At 40.8% G+C, this 12,384-nt stretch overlaps 1 protein-coding gene across 3 annotated transcripts in view; it reads right to left on the bottom strand.

The window, feature by feature from the left end:
* Positions 1-1,516: 1,516 nt before the first annotated feature.
* LOC102299711 (poly [ADP-ribose] polymerase tankyrase-1) overlaps positions 1,517-12,384 on the bottom strand; it is a 108,228-nt gene continuing 97,360 nt past the window's right edge. For all 3 annotated transcript variants that reach the window (XM_005931861.3, XM_005931863.3, XM_005931864.3), the window contains 7 exons: positions 10,610-10,730; positions 9,810-9,907; positions 8,946-9,020; positions 8,686-8,791; positions 6,678-6,864; positions 6,377-6,533; positions 1,517-5,474 (listed from right to left, as the gene is read on the bottom strand). In XM_005931861.3, the coding sequence (XP_005931923.1) occupies positions 5,388-5,474; positions 6,377-6,533; positions 6,678-6,864; positions 8,686-8,791; positions 8,946-9,020; positions 9,810-9,907; positions 10,610-10,730 (831 nt within the window). In that variant the 3' untranslated portion in view covers positions 1,517-5,387. The remainder of the gene's footprint in view (positions 5,475-6,376; positions 6,534-6,677; positions 6,865-8,685; positions 8,792-8,945; positions 9,021-9,809; positions 9,908-10,609; positions 10,731-12,384) is intronic.

Below are 12,384 nucleotides of genomic sequence, written 5' to 3'. Positions count from 1 at the left end.
CAAAGAGTCCAGATCAGGTGAACAGTTTTACAGACATTGAAGGTTGAAAAGGAAAAAAAAAAGTTACTCCAGCTAGCAAATCCAAAAGAACTTTTTTTTTTTTTTTTTTTAAAGAAAGTTTCTGACAGTATTGCATCCAGAATATGTGATGGTGTTCTCTCTTTTCACAGTACAAACCTTTGAAATGTATGTGCTTTGTGTAGGAGAAGTTGCAAAATTGTGGTTTCTGCAGAGATCAGACATCCAAATGTTTCGGGGGTTTCATTATTTAATTTTAGCTTGAGCTACACTCCTGAGAGTCCATGTTCAAAGAGCCATAGTACCAAGTATTTACTCCCCAAATTTGAAGGACCTTAACTCAAGTAGTTTTCTGGGTAATGTTGTTGTTGGTTTGGTTTTTTTGGGGGGGTAAATATGATGAATGTGGATGTGATGAGTCATTTAGCTAATTACCACTTTGAAGCCTGTATTTTTATCAGTATTCTTGTTTTCTTCTTCTTTTCTTGGTGATTTAGAAATGATACAAAGTTGATTTAACTTCGAAACATTTGAGATTTAGAGATCGTGCTCAGTTCTGGTGTGTCAGCACTCGACACTTTATTAATGGCAGGTCAGGCCTGTTTTTTGGGGTTTTTTTTTTTTTTTTTTGTTCCTTCACGCCTACCTTCATTCTTTGTTTTGGAAACATTCAGAGATTTTGGTCCATAAAGATATGATAGGATCATGAAGTTGCTGCAGATTTGTTAGCTCCACTCCCAGTTTACGTCCGGTCTTTTTTCAAGAAACCAGTTTGAGACAATGAGCTCATTTTAATGAACCTGTGTGAATACAGCCTCAGTTTTCTCTTCTTAGGCTGAGTTGACACACTCTGTGTTCCGCCAATATCTTGGGCTCACTTTGGACTCCATAACATTTAAATGTCACAGTAAAAAGCTACAGAATTTTAGGCAAATTAAGCTTTCCTTATGGACAATGCAGCTAGAATGTTTCTACACTGATTTTCTACACTTGTTCATTAGCATGAGAAACAATAAATCCATAGAATCACCAGTCAACATAACTTTTTTTTGCCATCCTTATTTAACCACCCTTCCATTCTGGAATAACACATACTTGAGTTTTTTTGTCTGATTTGTTATTTGCGTTTCTTTTTTGCTGTATATTTGTGTCTCTGATATTAAACCATTATGTGATAGATAGATAGATAGATAGATAGATAGATAGATAGATAGATAGATAGATAGATAGATAGATAGATAGATTTTCATACTGACGTTCATTTGCATGCATTGTTCATGTTAAATTTAGAGAAAAATCAGCACTTAGACCAGTCAATCTAGCAACAACAACAAAGTCGCTTTGTTGCCAAGTTTGAACTTCAGCAGGTCGTCTTGACCATGTCTACATACCTAAATGCACTAAGTTGGTGCCATGTGATTGACTAATTAGATATTTGTGTTACCATGCAGTTTAGTATCTAACTGAACTCAAGATCACAATGAAATAAAAACAAAAGGACACTTTAAATTCTTTTATTAAGGATTTTTCTTCTGTATAGTCATGAAGGAGTTTCTCTGTTCCACATGTTAGCTGGTCAGCAGCACATCTGTACAACCATCTGTACAACAGGAGGTCAAATGTAACAGAATGAAATGATAATGAAACCAGTGGCTTCTGGTAGAAGGCAGCTCAGACAGCTAGACAACACCTGACTGACTGAAGAGACGCTCCCCCCTCCAATCTATTTACAGCAAGGTTGGTCACTGAACAGAGACCAGCTAAAATTAAAATTCAAAAGGTTATGACATAAAAAAAGGAGGGAAAAATAAACTAAAATTTAATCATGAAAGACCCGCTAAAAGGTGCATCTGGATTTAGTTTATTTACATTCCAATTTCAAGCAATGCCCACAGACCTCTGATCATAAATTAACATCTGCCGGCCTTAATGAGGTCAGTACCAAGGCAGCCGACAGCGATGCTGCCGTTTTATCTAAAAACTGTGTACTACAGACACTCACTCAAACTTTAATTGAGCTTCTGGTGGAAGTACAAAAAACAGGCTTTACACGAGGGCCTTTCATTTTGTTCCAGCGAAGCAACCTCAATTCTCCACTGAAAACATCTTTTCACTTCAGTTTAATTTCAGGTTTTTTGAAATGTTTTCCTCATTTCATCTTTTCTTCAATCTCCTCATTCAATTTTCCCCATTTTAGTCATTTCATTTTCATTTTCCCAATTCGCAGTTACACAAATAATTTCTTCTACTGTGATAACCTACCTACACTATGAATTAGTCAATAAGTCACAACTTGAAAGAGGACACCCAAAAAAGGTTTCATTTGTTATTCTGAGGGTCAGCTACAGTGTGTTTAGTTCAACAGAGTTAATTCAGGCTTGCAAGTCAAAAAAAAGAAAAATCTGAAATAAAAGTGGCCCTATTGTGCTTATTTTTATTATATTCTTGGACTTTAATAGTGTTACCTCATGTGATTGACAGTTCAAAGTAATTTTATTGATCTTATATTGAGCCTAGGTGTAGCACTTGAGTTCATCCATCATCTAAAACAAGCCAAGCAACCTTTCTTCTGATTGGCAGCCCCTCACTAACAGAAGGTTTATACAGCCAGTGGGTGGAGCTTCTCTGTTCATAACCAAAGCTGTGCGCTCCTACTTGCATATATGTTGACCTCCATTATTCGAAACTTTGCCCATCCAGCACTGTAACAGCATTAAGCACAATAGGACCACTTTAACATTCATTTGTTTTACCCTCAAATTTACCACTAACAGAGGTCAGGAGACATGAACCATCTCTCCTGATTGAGGTGAACTCCATAATGGTCAGAATCACCGTCCCGGTGCTTTCACTCCAACTGTCTCATTAAAGGCATTCGATTTCAAAGACCATCAGCCCTGCTGCGTTTCACCTGACATGACCAGAGGTGAATAAAAGCATACAGCTACATTCATGTGTGGTCCCTCCCCATGATCTATAGGGAATTTAAAGGTTATAAATAAAGACCCGTTAACAGAAAAACACGTAGTCATTGCAGTTAAAAAACAACAACAACAAAAAAACAAAACAAAAAATGAAAACCTTGAGCTTATAGTACTTTCTGAGAGAAATGGTAACATGTTGGTGTTTAGTCATGAGCGTCATACTTCATCTTGACATGAAACGTATCCATCAGCCTCATCATCATATAAAAAGACTCTTTTTGCAGGCTCCAGCTGCTGACGCCTCATTAAGTTGTTTCTACACAGGAATGCCAGAAAATATCAGCACAATCAGGTTCGGTTGTGTCCTCACTACTGGAACTGCTCTGTGTGATGTGATTAAGGCCAGCCAGCTGCCTGGGGTGGAGTATGCAGGAGGCAGGAAGATCACCGGCTCTAACTCCTCCACCCTGCCCCCCAAAAAGCCCTGCCCCCAGTCACACGTTGATGCAATCTGACATCATGCCGGCAAGTTAAATACACGCTTAATATCCAATCCAACTGCAGCAGACACTCTAGTGTAGACTAGAAAAAGTTCAGGGTTGAAGTATGAAAACAGTTTACAGTACAGTGACACTTTCACATTTGAGGAGTGTAAACAGAGGAGCATGAAGTCTTTCAAACAAACAAAGAACTGCCTGAAATTTGGGGGGGGGGGAACGGTACTTTTAAACAAAATCAAAAATAAATGCCTCTCTGATAGCCTTCAACACAGTACTGCAAGCTGGCAATTTGTCTGTTTCACCACTAGAGGGCATCAACAGTAAAAGTTGGAATGGAAAGGAACTGAAATGACCACATGTGGGAACGTGTCAGTGACATTAAGATACTTCAGTGACAGTAGTATTGTGTGATTAGCTGAACCCCCCCCCAAAAAAACAAAACAAAACAAAAATTACCCAAACCATCAGGCTTGCTTAAAGTGAGACTTTAAAGGACGCCACATCTCTTCTACTGCATACATTCAACTTTTCCAGTGACTGAAATAACAAAACTGGACAGCAGCAGAAAGCAAGCGTGCCATCTGCAGACACAAATTCATCCTTTATCTGTCTTGTTATTGAATGCTGAGTGAAGTTTAACCCAAATGAACTGGAAATGAAGCTTATACACAAATCTGTTTGCAACACACTGAGTTTGCAGGTTAGCAGGTGCTCCCAGAAAAATGACAGTACCACTTAAAGGTATAAAACAATGTGGGTGTAACGGAAAGCAGGATTTCATTTGAGCACTTTTACTGGCTAGATGCGCCTAATAAACTGGCAGGTGAGTAGTTTATGCGTATGATAGCCTTAATCGTCTGTGATCCTCATGGCTCTAAGACTGGTTTTTAATCAGAACTGGGCTGAAACAACATGGCAGTTCTGGATGCAGTTCCTATAACGACTGCAAATTTCCTGTGATACTACAAAGGCAGCAATCAGTTCTTGAAACGAGATTCTTGGTGGCATATTTGAGAAAAATAAGAGGTATGTTTAGGTTAGCTGGCTTGTCACAGGTGTCTCAGCCTGTCATGCTTCTTATAACTTAACTTCCCGGAGAGCTAAGATCCCAATTTTATATTTTGATGAGCCTGCATGTGGTTTTCAGTGTATGAGCTTGATATGTTGCGGATCTGAAACGAGCAGGTTTGGTCTGACTGACTTGCGGGTGTAAGGTGGTGGTTGGTCCCGGTGTGGACTGTAGTGGAAAGTCTGCAGCAGGTCCCGTCAGCAGCTTTATTTGCTTTTTGATATCAACGATTCTCTTGCTTCTCTGCGTTTCATCTCATTCCATATTCTCCTCCTGTGGCTTCTCCTTTATATCGGCCTCCGGTAAAAATGCGACAACACAGAAATGTGCTGAATTTCCGTTCTCTCGATGCATCTGGAGGTGGCGTTGGAGCATTGTTTTGATGTTGTGGGTGTGTGCGCAAAGCAAAAAGAGGACATAATATAAAAAACACATTAAAGCCTGGGGCTAGAATACAGGAGCAGTGCAAAGGTGCCAAAAAACAAAACAGCTTTTTGTTTGTTTTAGATTTTTTTTTTTTTTTTTGTGGTAATTGCTTTCACTTTGAGATCAAAGCCACAGGGCCTGCAAAAACAGCTTCCATTAATACTGATGAAACTGTTTCCATTTTCTCCTCAAATGATTAATTATTACTGTCTGCTCCTTTTGGACTGAACCTGTATTACAACCCCAAAAAACTGAAAGACACCGTCTCTTCTTCCTCCTTATTTCCACGTTTGAGGGTCATCTGACTCCTGGCCAGCCGATGCTTCGTGTCACCCACCCCCAGCTCCAGAGACTTTGAAGGTCTGAGGTTTGAAACTCCTTACTGTTCAGTTCTGGTCCTCTTAGAGATTTGTCCACTACAGTCTGGCTAACTTGGCACCCAGCTGTGCTTTAGGACTTTTGCTCAGCAGTGGCAGCAGGCGTGGCCAGACTCTCTGGCTTCACAATCTGGTAGGTGATCAAGTACTCTGGGTAAGCCTGAGGACAAAGAATACATGAAAGTCAAACAAACTGTTATGATTTCAGTGCAAGGGAAAAAAACGTGGGTTACTACAAGAAAGACAAAGTAAATTAAGTATGATCTTTTAAAGGCTGGGTAAGTATTTCAAATGTGTGTATGCTGAGGATTTTTGGAATTTACAGTGTTGGTCCTTTTGAGGATTTAAACACCCAGTCACACGGGCCTAGAGACCAGCTGGCGACTGCCTGGCAACCTCCATTCGCTAGGAAAAAAATTATAATTCTCTGAGTGCTTATGATTGGTTGCTAAAGCCCCAGTCACATGGTCACCATTTCATACCACAATTCTGAAAACATGACAGTTCTTACTTGGTACCATGGGTACCAGGCAGTGTATGTACTGAGGTACAACTGTAGGGGGCAGCATACGGCTACAAGTGGCTATATGCAGAATAAGAAGATGGCAACTGGTGCTGCTGCCCTTATAGGTTTGGTATCAAGAATCATGTAATTCTACTGGTACCAATTAGTAAATTCCTGGTATTGTGACATCCATGCTAGAGACTGGTCAGTGTTCCCATTGGGAATGACAGTAATAATGTGCCTGAAAGGCTGGTGAGTGAGTAGTTCGGGTTGCTTGCCATTACTGGGTGAAATTGGCTGTGGTGCTGCATTGACAAGGTCCTTACGATTACTTTGGTCACAACTGTGCAAACAGTTTGCATGGAAGATGCCAAATGTCTGCAAAGACTTGCCACTACTCACTAAAAGCTTGTTTCCGCCGCTGAAAAAACATGAATAAATACATACATTTTTTGCATGAGTTATTATGTCCAAATTTCAAAAGTTGGACTTAGTAACTCAAACTTCCAAGTACCTTGAAATTTAGAAGGCAAAAATGTTTTTCTGTGTGTACCAACCTGCTCCCCTCTGTAGATGACATACTCTGCATACGCCAGACCATTGACACTGGGTCGTCCTATTACGGAGTGGTGACCAGGAGGGGCGTGGGCCATTTTCATTGCACTAAACTGAAGGAATGATTTACCGAGTGTCACCCGACAGAACAGCATCTGTCTGCAAACAAACACACAGACGCACACCATGGAATCGATAAAATCAGTTTATTTGATCTTTCGGTAAGGCAATTTTTATTTCAAGAATATTTTAAGAAACGAAAAAGATCTCGCTAAAGCTGCTCAGGCCGATGTGAGCACCCACCTGTGACATATGTAGCAGGAGCGGTCTTTGTGGGTTGGACAACCTGTTCCTCCGCCGATCCCATACACGTACTGATTGCTCTTGGAGGAGTTCTCGGCAAAATAGATGCCAGCGCCAAACATGCCTCCGATGTATGCATGACGCTCATCAAAGCCCTTATGGATAATTGCGTTGATGAAGGGAGAACCTGGAAGGCCCGAAAAGTGAGAAATGACACAAAATATTCAGCTGCCTCCACTGTGAGCATGTCTGTCCTGACAGTGATGCCTGCATCAGAAATGTCTTCAGATACAAGAGTAATACATAAAAGATCACAGCAGACTCTGAAGATGCCAGAAAAGGTAGCGTACTGCGTACTGGAAACTGAGCTAAGAAACTGGGAGGATTCCACTCTACGGCAGTTAAAAAGAAAGATAATATTACGGTTAATTACAAAGCACCTTAGTCCTCAAGACAACTATGAAACTAGGAGAGGACTGAGGAAGTGCAGAGTGCGGCGCTTCCTTACTTTCCCTCCATGTAAGGAAACAGAATTTATGCATTTCACATACTCCGGTTAATTCATCTTTTTGAGCTTTAGAGGACGGCATGCTGACAGCCAAAGCTGTCACAGATATTTAAGGTGCATCGACTGATTCACCACATCAGCTCATGTACTGATTTTTAAAGTAGATATCAGGAGCTGTCGGATACCTTTGAGCGGTGCAGTTCTTTTAAGTCTTTGCAGGAACTCATGTAGAGTTGAACCTATGGACCTTTTTTATGCTGTCTAAATTTTAACCTCGTGGTTAAACCTGCCACCATGTTAGCCTCAGTGTCTGTAGAAATCATCCAAAACTGAATGGTATGCGTGCTCCTATTCTCCAAAATGCTGTATGACAGTTAAACGCTGCAGGTTAAATGGATCTGGTGTAATGTTTGTAGTCGATGCCGCAGCGCCGACGTGGATGTGTCAGACTGCAGCAGAGTTATCACACAATCAATAATAAGCACTTTCACGGTCCAATACTATGTGAGGAGGAAAGGGAGGAGCGCTGCCAGAGCCCTACGACAAGATGTCCAACGGGCTACCCGTGTGTGTTTCTGACCCCCATAACATCAGAATGCCATGAGCACAGCATGAGGACCCGACATCCTTTACTGGGACATGCGCTCAGAGTCCAGCACAGCCAGACTATGACAACTAATGACAACTGAGCTGCACTGAGCTGTGATTACCCCTTCCAATAAAGGATGTTGGGCCCTTCTCATGAAGTCAGTTTCTGACAGATAATGTGATAAATATGCTTATGGGTGGCCATCTGGAGGTCATTCTGTGGGGCTCTAGTGGTGCTTCTTCTGTTTCTCATCGATCAAAAGAGCAGACAGTAGTCCTGCAGCTCTCCTTGTGTTAAAACCTGTCTCTTGGTATCTCCAACACACTCCTGAGACTTGTGCTGGAAGACACAGCAGACCATCTTGTGATGGCATGTATGGGCTGGACTATCTATGCAAGTTGAAAGGGATGCAGGTACCATCTCATGATACCAAAAGTTCCAAAAACATTAATAAAAGGAAAATAAAATACTGGTAGCTGTCTCAGCCTCCCAGTAGGTACATGTATGGTATCGCATTCAAAATGTTGGGTGTCCATACTCCCCGCCCACCCCGCAGGGCGCTGACAACACCGTTAACTAGAGTAAAATTCAAAACTACTCCCCTTTTTGGGGATGAATTGGGTTTTTTTTCTAGTCCACTTGATGATGGATTCACAGCAAGAGTAATACTAAGTTTAACTAACTGTCTTATACTGAGATAATCCAATTTTGGATTCGTGTGCTTAGCTGTGTTTGTTGGAAGAGTTAATTCCTTTTTTTGGTACATGAGTCAAATGTATTTCACAAATATTCATTACAGGAGTGCAAATGTTTGTCAGAGCATTTCAGCATAAAAAAGTAAATCAGCAGGACTATATTTAAAGAAGCTCAGCATGCTTTCATATTTTACCACACGCACAGTGTTTATTTACCGTGAAAGAGCATGCGCTCGTTGTGGTGGTTGTGATTCTCATCTGCAATTTCCTTTTGTCTGTGTGTGTATCTTTCCCGCAGCTTCTTATTCACAACCTTCTGAATCTGCAGTCAGAGGAAAGAGAGGAGGGAAACAGCACACATAAAATGCTTAATTTATGTCCAGATTGCTTTTTCTTTTTTTGCTTTAAAGGAGGGAAGAAAATAAAAATCACTTATTTCTGTATTTGTAAAGTGTGATGTGTTTTTTAGGTCATACTTTAATGATGTTGTAGCGGCTGAAGACCCCGCCTGCGTTGCCTCCGTCGCGGTGCTCTCTGATCGTGCTCTGTAGCTGAGGAGGAAATCATCAAACATAACAACAATGAATCATCATAAACACTAAACTTTTTTTCCCTCAGATTTCTAAAATGAGATGAGATGATGAGATGAGATAGCCTTTATTTGTCAGTTGCAGTTGCCCACAGAGATGACAGACCAGAACTTTGTACTTTTGTGTTACTCGCAGCAACAACTCCACCTCATTGTTAACTCGATGTGAAAAGTTAAAATGACTATAAAGTGTGAGAGGAAAGCAGCAGCTCATTCAATCAAGAGTAGATGGCTTCACAGTGCCTGTGGGGAAATGTGGCATAATACAGCAAAAACAATGTGTGCAAAATAATTGTAGGTAAAAATATTTCATCTGCTTTCCTTCTGGTATTTAAAAAAACAAATCAGTCCAGACTCCATGACTGTCATTTGTCAAGTTGTCGAGGAAGAATTACAGATGAAATTACCTGTTAAATTTCTTTTAACATGTGACGGTTCTCATTAATTTCAGCTCATTCACACTGATATCGGCTGTCTCGTTCAATCGCGGCTTCTCAATTACGAGAGCAATGCAGGCAGTGGAGCAGCTCCACAGATATGAAACCTCTCGTTCAGCTGGCTGCTGTGACACCGCGTGATGTGTCTTTAGGCACATGGTTGAAATTACTGTTCAAGCAAATGAATAAATGTTGTTTCACACTGAAAGAAATTCATGCAGGTGGTAAGATTAAAAAAAAAAAAAGGTGCTATGAATTTAAATGTGGTCAGTGTCGTGTGTAGGTTACATGTGCTTAAAGGGGCGTTTGCGTACCTCCTCCTCCACAGACTGGAATTCCTTGTCATCCGGTTGCAGGTCGATCAACATGGTGCCCTGGCTGGAGCAGTGGAACGTCAGGTATGGGTTTGCACCTATGAGCAAATATTTGCAAGAGAGAGATCAAGATGTTTAATTCAACTAAATTTTCATTAAAAAGGTAAAGGAAAATTATACAAATTATATTGTTCAGGAACAACAGTCATTTTTACACACAGAGACTCGACTTGACTGACAATCAGTTTCATGGCTTCATGTTAGTTAATGACATATTAATCAAATAAAAAATCCTGAGTTGATTCCAAGTGTTGATTCCAGGAAATTGATGAAGTCCAAAGAGGTGCTGATGCAAGTGAAGAGCCCATCATTAGGTTTACATTTGTTTTTTCAACCTATCAGTTGAGATAGCAAAGAGTTTAGGAAATGATAACTAAAGTGGATGATCAGAGTTACTTTCATGGTTAGGAAAAAGTACTTCACAACATCTTGTCAAGTCAAAAACACTCTTGAGCAGGTATCACGAATCACTGCCAACCTCTGTGATAGGAGAAGTCTTCATTAGTGTAAGACAGCAAGGCACAAACTACTTGTATCTAATCCAAGTGTTTGACATGTAGATATAAAATATGAGTCACATTTCCTGGATAACATATCTGAACATTAGTAGAATATAATGTTATTGATTGTGAAATACGTCTAACTGATTGTTTTAAATATTTATTGGCAAGTTTTATTAACCCCCCCCTTCCTTTGAATGCTTTTCCACTCAGTGCGCTGCTCTCTTCGAGTATACTGACCTTGCTGGCCTCCCAGCAGTCTCTCGATGCCCTTGATGAGTTTGTGTCTGTGACCGTAGGCGTTGATGCCGATCTCCTTCAGCTCTTCGTGACCCATGTCTGCCAGCACATCCAGTGAAATCTGCCCAGAGATGGCAAAAAAAACCAGAAGAAAAAAGAGTGCACTTGTTATTTTTCCCATTGCCTCTAGTTATACAGTCATAAGAAAAAAATCGCTTTAACAATGCCTTAATGTATTTAACAGTAAGTCATGTGCCGATAGTGGCAGCAGGTCATGCTACAAGCTGATAATCTGAACTGTCCGCTGTAAAGAGCGATGAGTTCAGTGATCTAAGATGTACCGCGGAGAAAATAGGTCTGACAAATATTCATGAAAAACAGCAGCCGCACAAAGAAAAGGTCAATGAATGGATGGCAGTAATCAAGCCAGTTGATATGCAAATTGACGACGGCGAAGTCATCGCCGCTCTCCTGAATTTGTTCAGGGTGAGTAGAAATGAGATTCATCCTTGAGGCAGAGATAACTTTCCCTCCGCGCTGCCTTGATCACTGATACAGGTGTAAATCATCACAGCTTGAGTAGTCTGCTGGGAGTTTACTGCGACGTGCTCCGCGGAGAAATAAGCTAAGCAGAAACCTGTCACACCGCGGAGGGGTCAACTATAGCGTTTGACTTTTGCGGATCTCCCTAACAGAATAAAACAATTTGAAGAAAGGACCAAAAACTGGTTAAATTAAACAAAACTGTTTGAAAAACACTAGAATTCAAACTGCTTCTCACGTGAGAACTTCACATCTATTTTTATTCTTTAAGGCGCTGACCTCAGACATTATTAAGGCCCTGGGCAAACCTCCTCTGAACGTCTTCCTTTACATCAAGCTAGTTAACAGTGAGGCTTGACAAGGAAGACGCTTCAAAGAGTGCAAAGTTCAAACCATTATTCTGCGATTCATCAAGAACACTGAACGGCAGCAAAGTGCAAAGTCTGCAGCTAAATTAAAGGCGTCTATAACGAGTGACAGGTCAGCTGAAGCAATGTTTGTTTCTTTGTCACACCTCTGAGTTCTTGTTCATGTCATTCTGAAGTAGAAACGTAGACACAGCTGACTCTTACCCCATCACTCTGCATCACTCTCAGTTTGAATATTAATGAAGGCTTGTTTCCCTTTAGGAGCGGAGGGGGGCAAGAATAAATTTAACTGCACACAGAATCTCCCACAATGCTTCCACCCTGCCTTTTACCAGCTGTCACCTTTCAGTGTTACTTTATTTCACTGTCTGTTTTCTCCTCGTTCTGTGACCTCTTTCATCTCCTTCACCGTTCTGTCTCTGCTTCTCTTTTCTTTTATCTTCATCCATTCAAGCACCTTTCTCTCTTTCCTCCCCTTTGTCTTGATTTACCTTCTTCTCTGTCTTCTGTGGAGATCTCCGCCTCCCTTTGTGTTCTTTACTCTCTATACATCTGCCTGTTTTCCACAGTTTTCAGCACCAAGATGTGCAAATTTGGTAATGCTCTGAGCTGAATGCTAAAGCCGGCGTGCTAAGCAGATGTTTGTGGTGTTTGCTAATTGACTTGCTAATAAAACGCAATGCTGATGGGAAGGTCTGCAAGATACGCAACCATAAATCAAACAATTACAGACGACAAAATTACCAGACAAATTAAAATTCTGAAAGAGCTACTTAAAAGAAAAAAGAAAAAAAAAAAATCACAGCTCATTACGTGTACAGCAGCGGTGTCAAACATAAGGCCCGGGAGCCAAGATCGGCCTGG

The sequence above is a fragment of the Haplochromis burtoni genome, unplaced genomic scaffold, assembly GCF_018398535.1.
Source record: "Haplochromis burtoni strain Fernald_Lab_line unplaced genomic scaffold, NCSU_Asbu1 Contig_151, whole genome shotgun sequence".
Classification (NCBI taxonomy): Eukaryota; Metazoa; Chordata; class Actinopteri; order Cichliformes; family Cichlidae; genus Haplochromis; species Haplochromis burtoni.
This window is presented reverse-complemented; position numbering and strand designations above follow the sequence as displayed.